General features: G+C 45.9%; 1 protein-coding gene across 2 annotated transcripts in view; it reads right to left on the reverse strand.

The window, feature by feature from the left end:
• Positions 1-20,058, reverse strand: part of PRKCB (protein kinase C beta) — a 367,575-nt gene that overhangs the window by 15,562 nt on the left and 331,955 nt on the right. For both annotated transcript variants that reach the window (XM_081554487.1, XM_081554486.1), the window contains exon 16: positions 14,847-14,987. In XM_081554487.1, the coding sequence (XP_081410613.1) occupies positions 14,847-14,987 (141 nt within the window). The remainder of the gene's footprint in view (positions 1-14,846; positions 14,988-20,058) is intronic.

Here is a 20,058-nt window from a genome sequence, read left to right on the forward strand (position 1 = left end):
CTTATCTTCGACAAAGGAGGCAAGAATATACAATGGAGAAAAGACAATCTCTTTAACAAGTGGTGCTGGGAAAACTGGTCAACCACTTGTAAAAGAATGAAACTAGAACACTTCCTAACACCGTACACAAAAATAAACTAAAAATGGATTAAAGATCTAAACATAAGACCAGAAACTATAAAACTCCTAGAGGAAAACATAGGCAAAACACTCTCCGACATAAACCACAGCAGGATCCTCCATGACCCACCTCCCAGAATATTGGAAATAAAAGCAAAAATAAACAAATGGGACCTAATTAAAATTAAAAGCTTTTGCACAACAAAGGAAACTATAAGCAAGGTGAAAAGACAGCCTTCAGAATGGGAGAAAATAATAGCAAACGAAGCAACAGACAAACAATTAATCTCAAAAATATACAAGCAACTTCTGCAGCTGAATTCCAGAAAAATAAACGACCCAATCAAAAAATGGGCCAAAGAACTAAATAGACATTTCTCCAAAGAAGATATACAGATGGCTAACAAACACATGAAAAGATGCTCAACATCACTCATTATTAGAGAAATGCAAATCAAAACCACAATGAGGTATCATTTCACACCAGTCAGAATGGCTGCTATCCAAAAGTCTACAAGCAATAAATGCTGGAGAGGATGTGAAGAAAAGGGAACCCTCTTACACTGTTGGTGGGAATGCAAACTAGTACAGCCATTATGGAGAACAGTGTGGAGATTCCTTAAAAAACTGGGAATAGAACTGCCATATGACCCAGCAATCCCACTGCTGGGCATACACACCGAGGAAACCAGAATTGAAAGAGACGCGTGTACCCCAATGTTCATCGCAGCACTGTTTACAATAGCCAGGACATGGAAGCAACCTAGATGTCCATCAGCAGACGAATGGATAAGGAAGCTGTGGCACATATACACAATGGAATATTACTCAGCCATTAAAAAAAATACATTTGAATCGGTTCTACTGAGATGGATGAAACTGGAGCCCATTATACAGAGTGAAGTAAGCCAGAAAGAAAAACAACAATACAGTATACTAATGCATATATATGGAATTTGAAAGATGGTAACGATAACTCTATATGCGAGACAGAATAAGAGACACAGATGCATAGAACAATTTTATGGACTCTGAGGGAGAAGGTGAGGGTGGGACGTTCTGGGAGAATAGCATTGAAACATGTATATTATCATATGTGAAACAGAACACCATTCCATGTTCGATGCATGAGACAAGGGCTCAGGGCCGGGGCAATGGGATGGCCCAGAGGGATGGGATGGGGAGGGAGGTGGGTGGGGGGTCCAGGAAGGGGAACACATGTAGACCCATGGCTGATTCATGTTAATGTATGGCAAAAACTATTACAATATTGTAAAGTAATTAGCCCCCAACTAAAATAAATAAATTTATTAAAAAAAAAAAATCTGATATGGTAGCTGGTAGCTGCAGTTGAGTTGTAACTCAGCCAGTCCCATCCAGTGAGCTAGTCTGATGGGGATGGCTGTACCCTGGCAACAGAGGGGTCCTATAGGCCCTGCCACACCCCAACCTACCCTAATGAAGTGGGAGGTAGATGGGCCCCTGGGCTGGACAGTTGGAGTTTGTCCAGCAGAGTAAATCGGAGATCTGTTTTCCCTAGACACGCTGAGGACAAAGTGGCAGGAGCTGAGCTCTGCTGGAGCAAAGAGATGAAACAACCAAAAGGAGGGGGTGCTACCCCATAATAGGTGCTGTCAAACCTCCAACAGGCCTCTGCGCTGGAATCCATCTTGGCCAAAACCTGTGTAAGCATACTGGGGAGGGCCCTAGGCCAAGTCAGGTGTGGAAAAGAAATAAGATAGCCAGCCAAAGGTAAAGGAAGACCCTAAAGAACTGCCCTATATAAATCATTTAACTGCCTCTTTCCTAGGGCTCCTCTCCATTAGGGAAAACGCCCACACCCTCCCGGGCGTGTCTCTTTGCCTTGTTCCTTCTGTCTTAAATAAACAAACTATTTCACTATGCTCTCCCCACATGCTATGCTGTGTCTCTGATAATAAACTTTGTACCTGTTTTTGCAGTTTTTGCCTGTTTGAGAACTTCATTTTTCAGCGGGGACAAGGGCCAGGGGAATTTTGCACCAAGTCTCTAGCCCCTGGCGGACTAGCAGCTAGGATTCCTGGTTTCCATCCAAGCTACCCAGGTTCAATTCCTAGGCAGGGAACTAAGACCTCTCTTCAAGACCGATCACCGCTGTCTCTCTGAGATCACCAGAATATTACTGTGAACAGTTACAAGCACTTAAAACACAAAAATCTGTCCCACCAAAGTTGGCAGAGTATGCGGGAAGCCACCAGGTGAAGTTGGGCCGTAGGCTCCTAGTGACAGACAGGGAAGAAAATATGGACCCAGGCACAAAAGGGATACCTCCCGTCTCCCATCCAAGCCTCGCTCCCTCGGAAAGACATTTCAAGCAGATTCACAAGCCACCTCTGAGTTGTTGTGTTTCATACCCTAATTGGAGGGCATTTTGTAATTGTTTTTAAGAAACTGTACTTGTAAATAAACAAGAAATACACTTTGGATCTTTCCCTCTCTGGGTCATCATCATGTCTTGGTCCTCCAAGTTCTACTGTCATCAGAAGTCTTCGTGGGACTCTGCTCAATGTGATGTGGCAGCCTGGAGGGGAGTTTGGGGGAGAATGGATACATGTACATGCATATCCACCTGAAACTACCACAACATTGTTTATCAGCTATACCCCAATACAAAATGCTTTTGGTGATAAATAAATAAATAAATAAATAAAACTAAAAAAAAAAGTCTCCATGGAGTCAGTTTTTCAACCAGGAATGGTTGTGGAAGTAGGAAGAAAGTCAGCCAGCTAAGGGCCATGAAAACAAGGTAGTGCTGATGAAAAACAAAAAAAAAAACCTCTCCAAGATGGAAGGGAACAAAGCGAGGGGTAGGAATTGAAGACGAGCACTAACACCCTCATGTGTGACGTGGAGGACCTCTCCAGAAGCTCACCCAGGACGCCGGTCACAGTGGGTGGCTCTGGGAAGAAGAACAAAGGAGCCTAGTTAGGGGTCTATAGGGAGGTACTTAATTTCCCTGCATAGCTTTTGATGCTGCTGGAAGTTTTAAACTCTTTCCAGATTTTTTTCTTAAGGAAGGAAGATCAAAGCACCCAGTTTGACGAGGTCAAGAAAGAAAAGACAAGTCTACGAGAGGAGGCAATTTTGAGATCACTGCTGACTCAGTGAGAGAGATTTCAATAGAATGGTGGGGGCAGAAGCCAGATTGCACTGAACCATTTAAAGAATGGAAGGGAAAGAAGTGGAGGGAGCAGGAACTCCATCCAGTTTGTATGAAAAGATAGAGCAGTGGTAGAACGGAGAGATCCCAGTCTCCAGGGAAGAAATTTTTAGGATGAGAGACTTTGCATGTTTCTGTGCTGAACAGAATGAATCAGAAAAGAGCTAGAGTGGGCATCTGCTTGGTTTGCAGGCACAGCGAGCAGCTTTATTTTTCTGGGAGAACCCACTCCTTCCCCTCTGCAAGATGTCCACTTTAGACAGGGGCAGACCCTTGACAGGTGACCTGGATCTGGCCAATTAGAACATCCCATCCCCTGGGCACAGTGATTGCTTTAGAGATGGACATATGACTGAACATCTTCCAACAAGACTGAGTTCCAGGCTGCAGGAAATTTTAGAAAAAGGAAGCTCTCTTTCAGCAGGAATTGTGAAAATAATGAGATGTAGGTCTGGAGCAGCTATGTACCTAAGAAAAACTTTGGAAAATAAAGAAGTCAACAGAGAGGAAAGCAATCTTAAGGGATACAGAGAAATGGATTGCTTTTGACACGGTCCAGACTCTGGATCCAGTCACAACTAAATACTGTTAAGTCAGTTTGAATCAGGTTCCTATTTGCAACCCTGCTGCTGCTGCTGCTAAGTCGCTTCAGTCGTGTCCGACTCTGTGCGATCCCGTAGACGGCAGCCCAACAGGCTCCCTCATCCCTGGGATTCTCCAGGCAAGAACACTGGAGTGGGTTGCCATTTCCTTCTCCAATGCGTGAAAGTGAAGTCGCTCAGTCGTGTCCAACTCTTCGAGACCCCATGGACTGCAGCCCACCAGGCTCCTCCATCCATGGGTTTTCCAGGCAAGAGTACTGGGGAGTTCTGATTAATATATGGAGAAGCTATGGACACAGACTGGCCAGAGTAGACATGCAAAGGACATGGGAGAATGGGGGTTCAGAGCAGAACGGGAACGTCTTCATGGGAGGCACCTGTTTGTTGACACACAGACAGAGGGAGGTCAAAGAGGTCAAGATGTCTGTGCAGGAGCAGGAAAGCCACCCACCCAGGGGCACCCACAAGCCCCCATTTCCCCCCAACTTACGAGATGGGGCTATCAGCTGAGACCAAGATGACTGGAACTTTAGTTGGCGGACCTTCAGGAAAGAGAAGGTTTGGGGACTTGCCCAGGAGACTCAGAGAGGGACTGATGGGGAAGGCTTAAGAGCCTGGCTGAGATCAGAGCACCTACAATTGTGGCGGCTCAGAGGGGTCCACTTACTTGCCCACCTTCACTCAGCTGCTGAATTGCAAAGCTGATGTTTTGTTTGTTGGTTTTTTTTTTTTTTTTGGCTGCGCCGCATCGTTTGTGGGATCTTAATTCCCCAACCAGGGATGGAACACAGGTCACAGCAGTGAAAGCGCTGAGTCCTAACCACTGGACTGCCAGGAGATTCCCAAGGCTGGTGTTTGAATCCTGGCTCTGCTGACTCTCTGTCCATATTCCTTCTGCTTGACCCAGTCTCCTTGGATCCATGGGCTCATCTCCTCGAGTTCTCCCAACTTTTGGTCAACAGCTTTCTGGGGTGCTGTGATAAGCATTACAACCTGGGCAGAGCTGACAGCAGAACTGAGGAGCTAGACTTAATGGACATTCACCCAACAGAGCCCATCCCCCAGGAATGTATTTAAACTCGGGACTTGACCAAGAGCGGTTCAAATCCCACATCTGTGTAGCCGGGTTGGGACAAAAGAGAAGAAACATCATGGAGGGCAAGAATACGGGCTTCGGAGGTAGACTGATAGGATTTCAAATTAAATTGGCTTGTGACCATGGGCAAGTTACTTAACCTCTCTGAGCCTGTTTCCTTACCAGTACAAGGGAGGTAATAATAGCATCTACTTCAGGGGGTTGTTGTGAAGGTGAAATGAGGTGACTAGATTAGATAGTGTGCTCCACTTTCTAGTAAAATTGAATAATTTCATAACATATGGCTGACCCATTTTATTGTCACTGTCATAAATAGTTGTTATTATTAAGGTCTTGCATGCATTCAATGGAGGGCTAGTTGTCTTGTTCTGGTTCTGTCATATTCCCCATGTAAGTCCCTTGGGCAAAACTCAGCCTTCGCTTGCTCATCTACAGAATGGAGGGGTTGAATTCCACTTCTAAAGTATTTTCAATTTTTGACTGCTGTTATATTTCAGTGGTCATGGCCAGATATATCCTAACAGCTTCATGCTCTCTCCTAGCATGTGACCTTTCCACCTACCATTTCAATCAAACCATTGGCTCCTCTGCCAGGGGACAGCTCAAAGTCATGCACCTGGCAAATGATTTAGAAACTTCATTTGGCCCAGGGACCTGTCAACTTGAACCATCTTTCAAAGGGAGTCCGGCTGAATCCGCAGCTTAAGTAGGTTTTCCATGGACGGATGGAAAGGGAGATAAAGAGATACACAGACTCTAGGCTGCATGTTCTAAACAATTCTTGGCTGTTTGTTAGTCGGTGTAGGAAGGTCTCCTAATATTTTGATTAAGATCTCTGCAAACTCCACACTCTGAATAACCAAGAGAACAAACAGAACTGGGTGGGGAAACGTCTACTTCTTAATGAGCCTGTCCCGAGTGCCTCATTTCAGATGCTGCCATACCCCGCATCCAAGGGTTATTCAGTGTCTGCTGTCTTTGTCAGCCTTGACATCAGCGCCTTCAGAACAAGTGAGATTTGCATCTTTTAAAAATCCTGCCAGAAAATTGTAAAAGGTGTGAATATGCTACTTGTTTGTTGCAATATTTTAAAATAAATTTTAATTCATTTGAACTGTAGGAATACTTAGTCTTTTTCTATTATGTAACGGACACCATTAGACACTGTTATCATGGTTCTCTCCCATCAGTGCGATCACAGACCTTATTAAAAGGGGCTCCAAGTGCTTCTAATAATCTTTCCAAGATACTGGGCAGGTGGAATCCATGGTTCCACCTCCTAGCTGCTGGACCTTGAGCAGATGTCCTAACCTTTCCAAGTTTCATGCCCTCATATCTCCAATACAGTGACAATGACACCCACCTCATAGGGTTGTGAGAACTGAATGAGGTAATGCCTGGAAGGCCCTGAACACAGCTGCCTGGCTCTGCTGGAAGAGCTCGATGTTTTTTCCAGTGTATTTGAATAGTACAGGTTTTATAAAAAAGTATTTTAAATCCTAATATTCAAAAAGGTATTATTCTCTTCAGCATTTGGTACCTTGGGGGAGCTAAGTTCTATTCTTAAATAAATCATATTAAGTAAAAGTTGGCTCCTTTTCTTAAGCCTTGAATTTGGAGTTTTAATAGCAAACATACAAAGGTTATGCTTTGTGGCTTCAATTCAGAAATGTCAGCACATCAAACACACGTTCAGATACACACACAGAGACACTTACTCACACAGTATAAAGGGCAATTGGCTTTGGAGGAGAATGTCACATGAACAGAATTGCAGCTCATTAAAGCAGTGCTTGACGCTTTTGACCTCAGCTACATAAACAGTGTTTTCAGATGACAGAATTACTAAGAACCCAGTCCTGTGAGCACGACTGAGTCTCTGAAGCAGTTCGGCATTTAGACGCCCAGAAGATGCGAGTAATGGTATGTGATCCAGTAAGTAACCTATGTGGTATTTTGGAAAAAATATTAAATGAAAGGCTCAATAAAATACAGTGGGGGATAAGAGGCTCTGTTGGGTTTTTCTGTTTGTTTTTTAGTTTGCGAGATGCCAAGACTTTCCAGATATGCAGATGCCTCAAAATTCTACAGGGCTTTACAAAAAGTGATGAGACTGCTGCTGCTAAGTCGCTTCAGTCGTGTCTGACTCTGTGCGATCCCATAGACGGCAGCCCACCAGGCTCTGCCATCCCTGGGATTCTCCAGGCAAGAACACTGGAGTGGATTGCCATTTCCTTCTCCAGTGCATGAAAGGGAAAAGTGAAAGTAAAGTCGCTCAGTCGTGTCTGACTCTTAGTGACCCCATGGACTGTAGCCTACCAGGCTTCTCCGTCCATGGGATTTTCCAAGCAAGAGTAATGGAGTGGGGTGCCATTGCCTTCTCTGGTGATGAGACTAGAGATGAGGTAACCAGAGCAGAAATGATTGGCATTAGCCTGTTGTACGTGTGTGGTTGGAGTCTGAGAGCCTGATACCAAGGCTGGGAGGGAAGGAAGGAGGGGTGAGCAGGCTGATCACACCTAGACAGTAACCAGTGGCCAGCTAGGATGAAAGGATGTAGGGAAAGGGTTCTTCTTAGTGTCTATGTCCCGCCCAGCTGTACTCAACTCCTGCCCAGAGTGAACCGATGATCAGATATGTCTTAGAACAAGACTAGAGCCATGTTTACTAGTGGGCAGATGGCTGTACACACCCTAGCGATGAAGGCTCTCTGGACTGTAATGGAAATAGGACATCCTTGTTGCCTTGTTATTAATACTTTTCTCTGCTTCTTCAATTTGCTGCATTGCCCGTTGGGTAAACTGATCCAAGGGCTGCCTCCATGGGGCGGCTGAGCCTCAAGCCCAAGGTCAGTATCCCTTCCTTGTTTTCACAGTGAGCCCTGCATGAGGTGTCATGGACACCAGTGGACGTTACTCATTCAGGCATTTTGATTTAAAGACCTTACGCTAGCCTGGGCTTCTCTGGTAGCTCAAACGGTAAAGAATCTGCCTACAATGCAGGAGACCTGGGTTTGATTTCTGGGTTGGGAAGATCCCCTAGAGAAGGAAATGGCTACCCACTCCAGTATTCTTGCCAGGAGAATCCCATGGACAGTGGAGCCTGGCGGGCTACAGCCATGGGATCGCAAAGAGTCGGACACGAACGAATGGCTAACACACTATCTTGCTAACGTCTGCGAGACTATAGCACCTCATACTACAAATTCTCCAATAAAACATGCTCACCACTGAGTGGCCTCAATGCACCTTCCACTACAGCACAGCCAAATTCTGAGCTGGTCACCCAGTGGGAGCTTCCGGTTACAGCCCTTGGCACATGGAACTTCCCACATCACGATGTCATTCACATGGACCCGAAGAAATATAATCCATTGGATGACTACGCCCTGCTCTATGCCCTCAAGCTGGCAGTCTGGACTCCAGAAGCTTCCATGACTATCTATTTCATCAGTTCACCCTAATTCTCACCAGGCCCAACACTCAGCCATCACTTTATACCTGAGGGCAATTATGCAGGTAGTCTGGAGTCTTCTTCATCCATTCCTTCATGCCCCTGGGGTAATTACTGAGCACCCACCAGGTGCCAGGAACTGGGGAGGAACTGGGGAAGCCAAGATGAACTCAACTTGGAGGCTAGAACATCATCCTGTCCATGTGTTGAGCACCTCTCACCTGGATCAGCAACCTACCCCTGTCCCCACAACAGTCAGATCAAGCTATTTCTCTGCCCATCTTAGTTGGAGTAAAAGCCAAAGATCCCACAATGGCCTATACCACCTGCTCCTCACATGGCCTCTCTGATCTCATCTCCGTTTACTCTCTCCCTTGCTCACTCAGCTCAGCCACCTGGACTCTCTGCTCTTTCCTAGATGTGCCAGGCAAGCTCCTGCCTCAGGGCCTTTACATGTGCCTCAGGGCCTTTGCACCTGTTAATACTACCAAACCACTTTCACCCCCAGATATACACATGGCTCTCTCCCTCCCTCACCTTCTTCCCCTCTTTGCTGAAATGCCACTTTCTCAGTGAGGCTTTCCAACGACCCTATTTAAAACTGACCTCTCAGGGACTTCCCTGGTGGTCCAGTGGTTAGGAACCCACCTTGAAATGGAGGGGATGAGGGTTTGATCCCAGGTCAGGGAACTAAGATCCCACACATCTCGAGCAAGTGAGGAGCCCACACACTGCAACTACTGAGCCTGAGTGCCACAACGAAGACACAATGCAGTCAAATAAATAAATAGAGAAACTATCAAACTGACCTCTCTGCGGCCCAGCTCTCCAGGTCCCCACCCCTCCATAATGCTTATCAACTTCTAACAAACATATCCACTGATTTCTATACTTATTATTTGCCCATTCCCTCTAGAAGATAAGTTCTACAAGGGCAGAGATTTTTATTATTTTTACTGTTGTGTCTCTATGACCTAGAAGAGCATCTAACCTCAATAAACAGGTGCTGAATGGAGGATCCATAACACCTCCACTAGAAGACAGAACCAGAATACACCGCTTCTCAGCCCACTGCCCCACGACACACCCAGTCACATACTCCGCCCTTCACCCACAAGCCAGCACCTCCCACCCACCACACACTGACCCACAACACCCTGCCAGGCGTCCCAAGCCACATACCAAGAACATTCTGTACTAAAGCCTGTACACCTCTTCAGCACAGCCCTCACCATGCTACATGGCACACCAATTACAACAGGATCTACCAGTCAACTCACTGGCTAGTGGCACCCCACAGAACCATGTTCTAGCCCTTGCTAGGCCATGGGGCAGCAGCAGCATCTCACCTGGGAGCGTCACAGAAATGCAGCATCTCAGGCTCTAATGTAGACTGGCTGAATCAGAACCCACATTTTAATCACATGCCCAAGAGACTCTGTGTGCACGTCCATGCTTAAAAAGCTCTGCTAGGCTACATCATGGCACCTGTACCATCGGCTGGGCAATGACAGGCTGTGGAAGTCACAGGCCTCCCCACCCCAAGTCCAACAATTTATGCATTGCATCATCAGATCTTTCATCACACAGCCAAATGATGCTATGACAGATACAATTCAGTACCCAAATTATAGCCCTTTATAAATAGGGTAACTTATACAACAACCAATTTATTTGAGCTTTGCTGCTGGACATTAGAAAAAACCCCTCTGTGCGCTAATAAATATCCCTAAAGAATTCAGTATGTTCCTTAGCACAGTGCACTGCAACATCTTATTTGACAGCCATTCATTGAATCATTCACTTATTCACTAAAAATTATTAAGCACTCGTTATGTGCTCAACCTTACGCTAAGCACTGGGATCCAACACTGAAAAAACAGTCTTTTGGTCTCGCCAGAAAGACAGACCTTACACTGAACAATTACGACAAAGTGTGATGCGTTTGTTGATAGGACTTTAGCAGATGATCCCTACTCGGCAATTGACAAGAGCTTCCCTGAGTGGGTGACAGTTACTGGGTTGATGAGGAGGAAGGAGGAAGGTACCAGGAGGGTTAGGGAGGGAGGGAGGGTGCAGGGGACGGCTCCGGGGTTCCCAGGTGGCAGAGCCAGGAAAGGAAGGAAGGCGCTTCGAGTTTGAGGAGCTGAACGACACTCAGCAATGCCAGTTCTTGAAGTCAGGAGCCTGGGGAGGCAGTAGAGGCTGGTTTGAGAAAGACCCTAAAAGCCATATATGCAATAGACATTATCCCAGGGGCGGGCAGAGAGCCATTGGTGGAGCAGCGTAAGGTGGGGAGGGGGGGAGATTTAAGCAAGAGAATGACACAATCGGATGCACATTAAAAAAAATTACTCTTGTACCCTGAAACAATACATGAAGCCAGTATATTTCAGTAGTTTCCAATGATACTATGTGAACAGCTCCTGCCACAATAAAAGATGCACTGAGAACGACTTTAAAAATCCATTTAAAATTATTTTAATGAACCTCCAATAATAGCACCCTTCACTGGTGTTTGAATATAATCCTCTGTTACTGCCCCGTGGTTTTTCTTTCTCTTGTTGCACTCTATTTAATAGCATGCATGAGTCAGAAACACTGACAGATACATGCATGCCTTTCAATATCCTGAGAGGCACATGGAACTCTGCACACTCACCATGGCCTTTCAGAAAGTGTGGGGAAAGGGAAAATGTGAAATCCTCAGATGGCGGCTGGGGGCTCTAGGGCTGGCAACTGCTATGTGAAAGGCATATACCCAAGTCGAATCAAATGAGTGTGTGACGTATACATTGTGCTGTGTTGTGCTTAGTCGCTCAGTCATGTCCAACTCTTTGCAACCCCATGGACTGTAGCCCACCAGGCTCCTCTGTCCATGGGGATTCTCCAGGCAAGAATACTGGAGTGGGTTGCCATGTCCTCCTCCAGGGGATCTTCCTAACTCAGGGATCGAACCCAGGTCTCCTGCACTGCAGGTCAATTCTTTACTGTCTGAGCCACCAGGGAAGCCCAAGAATACTGGAGTGGGTAGCCTATCCTTTCTCCAGGGGATCTTCCCGATCCAGGAATCGAACTGGGGTCTCCTGTATTTCAGACGGATTCTTTACCAGCTGAGCAACCAGGGAAGTCCAGTGTATACATTATTATGTTTATTTTGAATTTACCCTAGGAATTAGAAATTCTTTATTCAGTGTCTCCTCCCCTTAGAGGTGATGGCAGAACATCTTGAAGTCTACAGCCCAGTCCAGTCACTGTACTTTGAAGGTCACTGTTAAACCACACAAACATTTCAAGACATCAGCTGGTTGAAAACCATATCCAATACAGAACAGTTGAAGGATCCTATAGATCATCACTAGCTGTTATAACCATTTTGTGAAATCAATGATAAGAACAGTTCATTTTTCCTGAGCACCCTCTGTGAGCCAGGGTGAATATTCAAAATATTTAACCAGCCAAAGTGGACTCTGGTTGTAAGTAACCAGTACTTATGGGACCCAGCTAAACTTCAACCAGACTCTGCAAGATCGCTACCCTAGAGGTCATAAACTGACAGCCACATATGGTTCATGGGTGTTTTATTTGACTTGAGTTGTGTTTAATTTTTAAAATGTTGTTGATATGTTTTTTTAAATAGTGAAATTTCATACAAAAGTCCTGAGGAGGATGCAGCAGCGCAGAGTCTGCATCTCCCATAGGACCGACCTGGCTGGCCCCATGCCTGCCTCATAGAAGGTCCTCAGGGAAAGATCACTCTTACTTTCATGAATAAGATAAAAAGAAAATAATAATCAATGATGATCCACAGGACCCTCCAATTGGCCAACTGGAGATGAACGCCCACCTGTTGAGCTTTGAGAACCACCAGCTCCCCCGTCTGCCCCTCTTTAAACCACTCCCATCTCCCTCACTGACATTACCTGCTTGGCCTCTGTAGCCATCTGAGTCTGTGACCTGTTCCTGGAAGGCACCCCTCCTCACTCAGACTGCGTGAAAACCAGTGTCTTCCTCTTAAAGAGATTTCTCTCCCTGCCACGTTCCTTTGGCCTCTGTCTAGCTTCCCTGCAAGAGCTTTTGACCATGAACTCCACAGCAGTGAGTCCCAGCCTGGAGTGTTTATCAGATTCACCTTGAGAGCCCCACGGCAAGGTTTCTGATTCAGGAGGCCTGGGGTGGGAGCCTGAGAATTTCATTCCTAAAGTTCCTAGGTGATACTGCTGGTCTGGGGACCACCCTTTGAAAACCACTGCTCTCCAAGAAAGGAATGAATCTCAAATGTCAGTGGTTCAATTCTGGTGGGGATGGGGGCATATATATCTCTCCTCTAGCCAAGTGGAGAGAGGTTGATCTGCATATTGAGACCTGATGAATAGCCCTGCAAAACCCAAATAGGGTGTGTGTGCCCCCTCATGTTCCTCGTTTCCTGACTGGAGAACCCACTCTTGTCTTTCAGATTGCTTTTTGATCTTTTCTTACATATAATAAAAATGATGATACTGCCTATGACATGCAGGTATTTACGTGAACCCCAAGCACACACACGGTCATTATCTTAGGGACTAGCACCAGCAGGACCCTACACTGTTCTGCCCCTTCAAAGACCCTGCACCCGAGACACTGACCAACACATGACATGTCGCTAACAAAAATCATCATCAACTCTCCCAGAGTGCCTACTGTGTACCGGTCATGTACTGAGTGCTTTATGCATCATGACCCTCCTGTGATGGAGAAAACTGTTGTCATCTCTGTATTACAGACAATGCAATAGAGGAGCAGAGAGGGGAAATGACTTGTCCAAGTTCTCCAGATGTAAAACAACAAAGAGATAGTTTATTGGAGCCACTGTATTCATGAGGGTCAGACACGATTAGGAATACTGTGCTCAACCCTGTGTCTGCATTTCAAGATGGATGTTGCTAACCTGGAGGACAACAGGTGATGTCATATGGGACATGCTTACAGGTGGAGAAGGGGCGTGTTTAGCCCAGAAATTGCAGGTTTCCAGAGTATCAGAGAGAGGCTCTGGGTGACAGAACAGGACTCAGTGATGGAAATTCTGAGGAGGCTGATTTGGTATCACTATACACACTGGCAACAATCAGAAGGATCACAGTGTGGAACTCACTGCCTCTAAAGGACCCCAAGACTGAACACCAGGAATTGTCCAGAAAGAAACAGGACTCATCAGGGATTCTGTGAATCTAATCATTTGGGCTGTGCAGGGCTGGGAGATGTGAGAAGCACCTGGGAGGCTTTCTTAAACTACATGTCCTTTGCTCTGGGCATCCTGGTACTGCCTCTAACGGAGTCAGACTCTGAATCCTCGCTTCCTCACACACTGGCTGAATGAACTTGGACAGAGCACTCAACTTTTATGAGCTTCCATTTCCTCTTCCATGACATGGAATAACAGCACCTGCATAATATTTTCTTTTGAGGATTTGCTTAGATGCTACATGTGAACTGCTTAATATGGCCAGGTAAGTGGTCATGAAATTAATAATATCAAAACAAGCAGCATTTTCACTATGATTTTTCACATCTGAGATCCTCACGACTTCTGGTTTCGATGACAAAGTTTATGTTCAGCCTTACTACTTTTCAGCCTTAGCCAGCAGTTACAACCCATAATAAAGTCACCACGTCTCCCCTGTACTTTAACAAAGAAATATCCTTCCGGTAGAATCACGGTCCTGATTAATCCAGGAGAAAACTCCTCCTCCCTGCCGAGTCCTTGGGGATGGAAGCGCTCCCGCATGCACACGACTTTGGGAAATGTGAGACTTTCACTCTTACAACAATTCTCCGAGAACCATATCCACACCCAGAGCCTCCAGGAGGGCGTTACAAGCACACCAGCCTCTGCTTCATTCTGGTTCGCCTTGGGTGGGAGCTGGCTGAGGGTTCTGTCTTCTTTACTGACTCAGATGGAGTGTATATTTCAGAATTAAATTTAAATACTGTTGAGATAAACAACATGACCTTTTCAATGTCAGTTTGAAGAGAAAATGACACAGTCGAACCAAGGAAAGACCGAGGGCGAAATTAGATTCTTTATCACAGTCCAAAAATGGATCTGAACTCGGCTCACCCAAAAACCATTCCCCCAAAGCTGCCAGCTCAGACGGTTACAATAATTGAATCAATAAAACGAAAACACAACATCCATGGTCTTTCCCGCATATATCGAGGCTGTGCTGACGGAAATCTCCATTTTTGGACCTGCTGCCTTGGAGTATAAATATGAACACTTATAGACATGTTCATTGAGGTCCACCCCTTGGAGAGTATCAAGGGCACACACATCGGAGAGAGGAAAAGAGCCTGTTATGACGTGGACCCAACCGCCTCTAGAGAACAGTTTACTTACGGCTTTCGGCTTATATGGGGGCTGAACCTCTTTGCGTTCAAGCTTCTCCCAGTCAATATACCGGAAAAACGCATGCTCTTTGATGTCACGTTCACCTTCAGGTCCACAACCCAGGCGTTTGCCTGGGTGTTTGGTCATCAGCTTCAAGGGAAAGAGAAATGCAGAATGAATTTCAGAAGAGGAAATGTGCGACTCTCAGAAATGATCGCTCCTATGAATGAGGGAAGACAGTGCAAAGAAGAGTCCCAACTAAATCTTTATTTTTGGCTTTTCATCCCAGCAGTAATTTCCCAGCCAGGTCTTTCTAATAGGAGGACCCGACAGTAGTGTCTGCTGCTCCTGGTCCCGGAGCAAAGTCCCTTACAGTTAATCACACTTCAGCCTGAATGTGGCCCTGAACTTCAAGTCAGAAATATCACATGGTGCATTTTGATTTAAGAATGACTTCTACGCAGTTACTGATGCATTTAACGAGAACAGTTTCAATATCTTCAAATTCTCCTCCTGCCACCACGAGGAAACGAGAGTTTGACCAAAGCAAAGGGCACGTTCATTCAGATAATATTTGCATTTCTCAGTAAAGCGCTTGTGAAAATGACAAGACAGAAGAAAAAATATTAGTCAAATGGACCCAAGTTTCAAGTAATTACTTTCCGAAAGCTCATTAAATAGTCAAAACCTAGCCCAGCTCATTTCCCTCCGATCACACATTACACTAAACTCCGCTGAGGTTTCTTTGGTGTCCCATTTAAATTACTTAATTATCAAAACCCTCCATCTTTGGGTCTCTGAGCCAGTGCTAAATAACAAGATGAATAGACGCTCCAAGATGAAACCAGACAGGCTCCCTCTTGTAAATGAATCCAAAGCAGCAGGAAAATAACTCTGATCTCAAGACTTAAGCAAATGCACAGAGAGTCAAGATGGAGGAGTTGATGATTAATTTTTTAAAAAAGAAAGATCAGCAAGAGGCCATCAAAAGGAGAAACAAAATGATTGAAACATACAAGACCATGAAGCTTCCTGGAGTTGACTTGACACCGACAAGCCCAGGACGTCAGACTCCTCAGATTTTTGCCCAGGGCTTGAGGATTATGGGGGGAAGGGATGAATTCAGCAATTCACACCCACTCTGTTGGACTTTCAGCTCAGCCTGATTCTTGCTACAGATAATCTGTCATCAGAAACTACCCTCCTACACCCACACACACAGAGAAGCACATACTTTCCACATATGCTTTATCTTCTAGGGGAAAAATAACCTTGCACTTCTGTTTCTAAGCTACTTCTTTATAAATTTTATGCCTAGTCTTACCTGAGTCTCATAATGACCCAGTGAGTTGGGTGTTTTAATTTTTCCCCACTTGAATGACAAGGCAATTGACACTCAGAGGGTTAAGCAACTGGCAAGGACTCACAGAGACAGTAGATGGCAGAGCTGGGATGGATCTCACCTCTGCTGACCTCTAAAACTTGGGCATTTAGAGACATAGATTCCATGTGGTTCCCCAGGGATGCTCTGTGGTTTCGCTTGGTCAGGAAAAGTTTAGGGAGGGCAAGGAAATTGGGCCAAATCTTGACTTTTGTGTAGGATTAGAATGGGAGGAAAGAAAAGGTTACAAGGCCTTGGTTAGCACAACCAGCAGTCCTATCCACAACAGCTTCTGGGGCTTCCCTGGTGGCTCAGTGGTAAAGAATCTGCAGTCAATGCAGGAGATGCGGGTTCAATCCCTTGTCTGGGAAGATCGCATATGCTGCGGAGCAACTAAGGCTGTGTGCCGATACTACCAAGCCTGTGCTCTAGAGACCGAGAACTGCAGCTGCAGAGCCCACGAGCCGTAACTACTGAAGCCGGTGCACCCAGAGCCCATGCTCCACAACAAGACAAACCACTGCAGTGAGAAGCCAGTGCACTGCAGCTGGAGGGCAGCCCCACTTGCCCCAACTAGGGAAAAGCCCGGGCAGCAACGAAGACCCAGCACAGCCAAAAATACCTAAATAAATAAAATTATATATAAAACACTGACAGCTTCCGTGTCCTGAGCACTTCCTGTGTGCCCGGGCGCTGTGCCTAAGGCTTCCCAGCTATTACCCGTTACTCTTTCATCTTCACAACATTAAGGCCTCAGAAACTATTATCTTCATTTTCCACATAAAGACACAGGGTCCAGAAAAGCAGGCATCTACCTAAGATCACCGAGCTAAGAGAGCTGTGCTTTGAACAGATCAGCCTGACCCAGAGTCTTGAAGCTCCATCTTACAGTTTCTTAGTGTTTTCACCCTAATGTATGGCCAACTGGGGCTTCTGTCTGCTTTAAGTTTATTCAAAGGGGGAGTGGTGATCCGAGCAAACTGTATACTAATTTTTTTTATGGTGGAAAATAGGGTCTTTAACGGGATGGATAACAGCAGTTCCCCAACCTTTTTGGCACTGGGGACCAGTTTAAAGGAAGACATTTTTTCCTTGGACTGGGGTGGGGGCGTGGTTTGGGAATGATTCAAGCGGATTACATTTATGGTGCACTTCATTCTTATTATTATGACATCAGCTCCACTTCAGATCTTTGGGCATTAGATCTTAGAAGTTGGGGGCCCCTAGGTAATAGGACATTTTCAAATGGAATGGGGCTTTGTTCAAAAACCTAGCTCACTTTCCATGTAAATAGGAGAATGCTAGGCGAAAGAAAACCACTGCAGAAACACCCCAGCACTAATGTGAGGCTGTGCTCAGCTCTTGCTCGCTGAGCTCCGGCGCCCGAAGCCAGCCATGCAGACAGCTGGACTTAATCACTCTTCCGATCTCTGATCACCTCCCAGACGCATCCCCTGGGGCCCACGGTTCGGGAGGAAGCATTTGGCTGTTCACTTGAGCATCACTCCTTCTCTGGAGCATCAACCTTGAAGAAAAAGCCCACGTGGGCCTCAGCCAACTCAACTCAGAAAGGTCCCCAAACCCAGTAGTAAGAAAGTCACCCTCGCTAATCCTGAAGGTTATGGGTCTGAAATTAATAGAAATCTGCTCTACCAGGGAAACTGCTAATTGGAGCTGAAGCTGAATGCAGCTGACCTGGAAAACCCTTTTCTCCATGACCCACTTAGAACCCCAGCTGTCTAGGCAGGCAGGGCTGTGAAGGGGAAAGTCCTGAACATGCACAGAGCACCTACTATGTGCCAACACTATGCGAGGATATTCCTCTTCTGTTACCTCATCATTTAACACTCTTCCAAAATTCTGCATAGTGAGGATTATTACTCCATCTTCGGAGATAAAGAAACAGAAGCCCACAGATGCAAAGTAATATGCTCAAGACTGTGCACCTAGGAAGCGGAAGGGTGGAAATGTACAAATAGTCTTGAGCTCCCGAATCCCCCACTTTAAAAATCCCAGTCACGGAGAATGCAAACTCAAATATCGAGACGAGGTCAGCATGTAACATGGCAGCGCCAGCATTAATAACAGCAAGAGTCGTAACCCAAGGGTTTTGGAACAGGATGACAGACTCTCAACTGAGTTCCTTGTATCAACTCATCTCATGATCAGAGAACCCTGTGTGAGGTCCCATACATGTGTCCCCAATCTGCAGATGAGGTGGAACAACTTCCCGGCTGTCATAGGGTTAATAATGCTCGGACTTGAACTCAGATGCGGGTTTCTGCCCAGAAAAATCAGGAGAGGAGAGGACACATTCTATCTGAAGGACAGACCGGCTTCCAATACAGCTGACTGATGCCTTGCAGGAATGACAGACCAGCATGGAGAGATCAGATTTTTCAAAAGAAACTGGAAAGCTGAATGTTAGAGGAAATCCCCTGATCTTTAAAGGTCGCCAATTTTTTTTCCTCCAGTGATTTTATTTCTTTGTTTTTATTGGACTATTACTGCTTTACACAGTTGTGTTAGTTTCTGCTGTACAATGAAGAGAATCAGCTATATGTACACATATATCCCCTCCCTCTTGGACCTCCCTCCCATCCACCCCCATCTAGGTCATCACAGAGCACTGAGCTGAGCTTCCTGTGCTTTATAACAGGTTCCTGCTAGCTATCTATTTTACACACGGTAGTGATATTTATCAATCCTAATCTCCCAATTCACCCCACCCTCTTCTTCCCTCCCTGTGTCCACATGTCCATTCTCTAATGTTGGCAACTGTTTAACAAACTAAGAGCTCCCTCTCTCCCCACCCTGTATCAACTCATCTTGAGATCAGAGAACCCTGATCACATGGGTGGTCTCATACGTGTGTCTCCAATCTGCAGATGAGGTGGGACAACTTCCCGGCTGTCATAGGGTTAATAATGCTCGGACTTGAACTCAGATGCGGGTTTCTGCCCAGAAAACTCAGGAGAGGAGAGGACACATTCTATCTGAAGGAAAGACTGGCTTCCAATACAGTCTTCCCCTTTCTCCCCACCATGTATGATGACTGCAGGAGTTTGCCCTGGCCTTGTTCTATGCCCTTTCTTTGCCAAGGGCCTCGTTTAAGCTCCTCATGAACAGCTCAGCTAGTAAAGAATCCACCTGCAATGAAGGAGACCCCAGTTCGATTCTTGGGTCGGGAAGATCCCCTGGAGAAAGGATAGGCTACCCACTCCAGTATTCTTGGGCTTCCCTGGCGGCTCAGACAGTAAAGAATCAGCCTGCAATGTAGAAGACTTGGGTTCGATCCCTGGGTTGGGAAGATCCCCTGGAGGAGGGCATGGCAACACACTCCAGTATTCTTGCCTGAAGAATCCCATGGACAGAGAATCCTGGCAGGCTACAGTCCATGGGGGTCACGACTGAGTAAGCAAACACATGAACCTCTCCATGCCCTGTTCCTCCTCTTCCCTCTTCCTGCCTCATACTCTTAAAAACTATTTTCAAACTATAAATTTTAAGATGTTAGGGACTGAGATGAATTCACATATGTCTTCCCCAGGGATATTTGCATCTTAACCTATGCAGCTGACACAAAAAGCTTAGGTGATTCGCTGAGAGTGGGAATTTAGGTGGCATGACAAGGTGCTTCTAGATTGAGGTTGGCCCAGCTGTTATAAACCTCCTGAGTTCAGCTTTTCTTCACTCAGGCCAGCTCATACGCCATCTGATGGGTTAGGAAGGGCAGGGCTGGGTTGGGCAATGAGAAATCTGCAAACACCATGAGGATCTAGAACCAGCAGCCTTGGTTTACCCAGACACACAGGTGGGCATGCTCTAACTCTGAGCCAT

The sequence above is a fragment of the Giraffa tippelskirchi genome, chromosome 13, assembly GCF_054371585.1.
Source record: "Giraffa tippelskirchi isolate mGirTip1 chromosome 13, T2T-mGirTip1v1.2.pri, whole genome shotgun sequence".
NCBI classification, from domain to species: domain Eukaryota; kingdom Metazoa; phylum Chordata; class Mammalia; order Artiodactyla; family Giraffidae; genus Giraffa; species Giraffa tippelskirchi.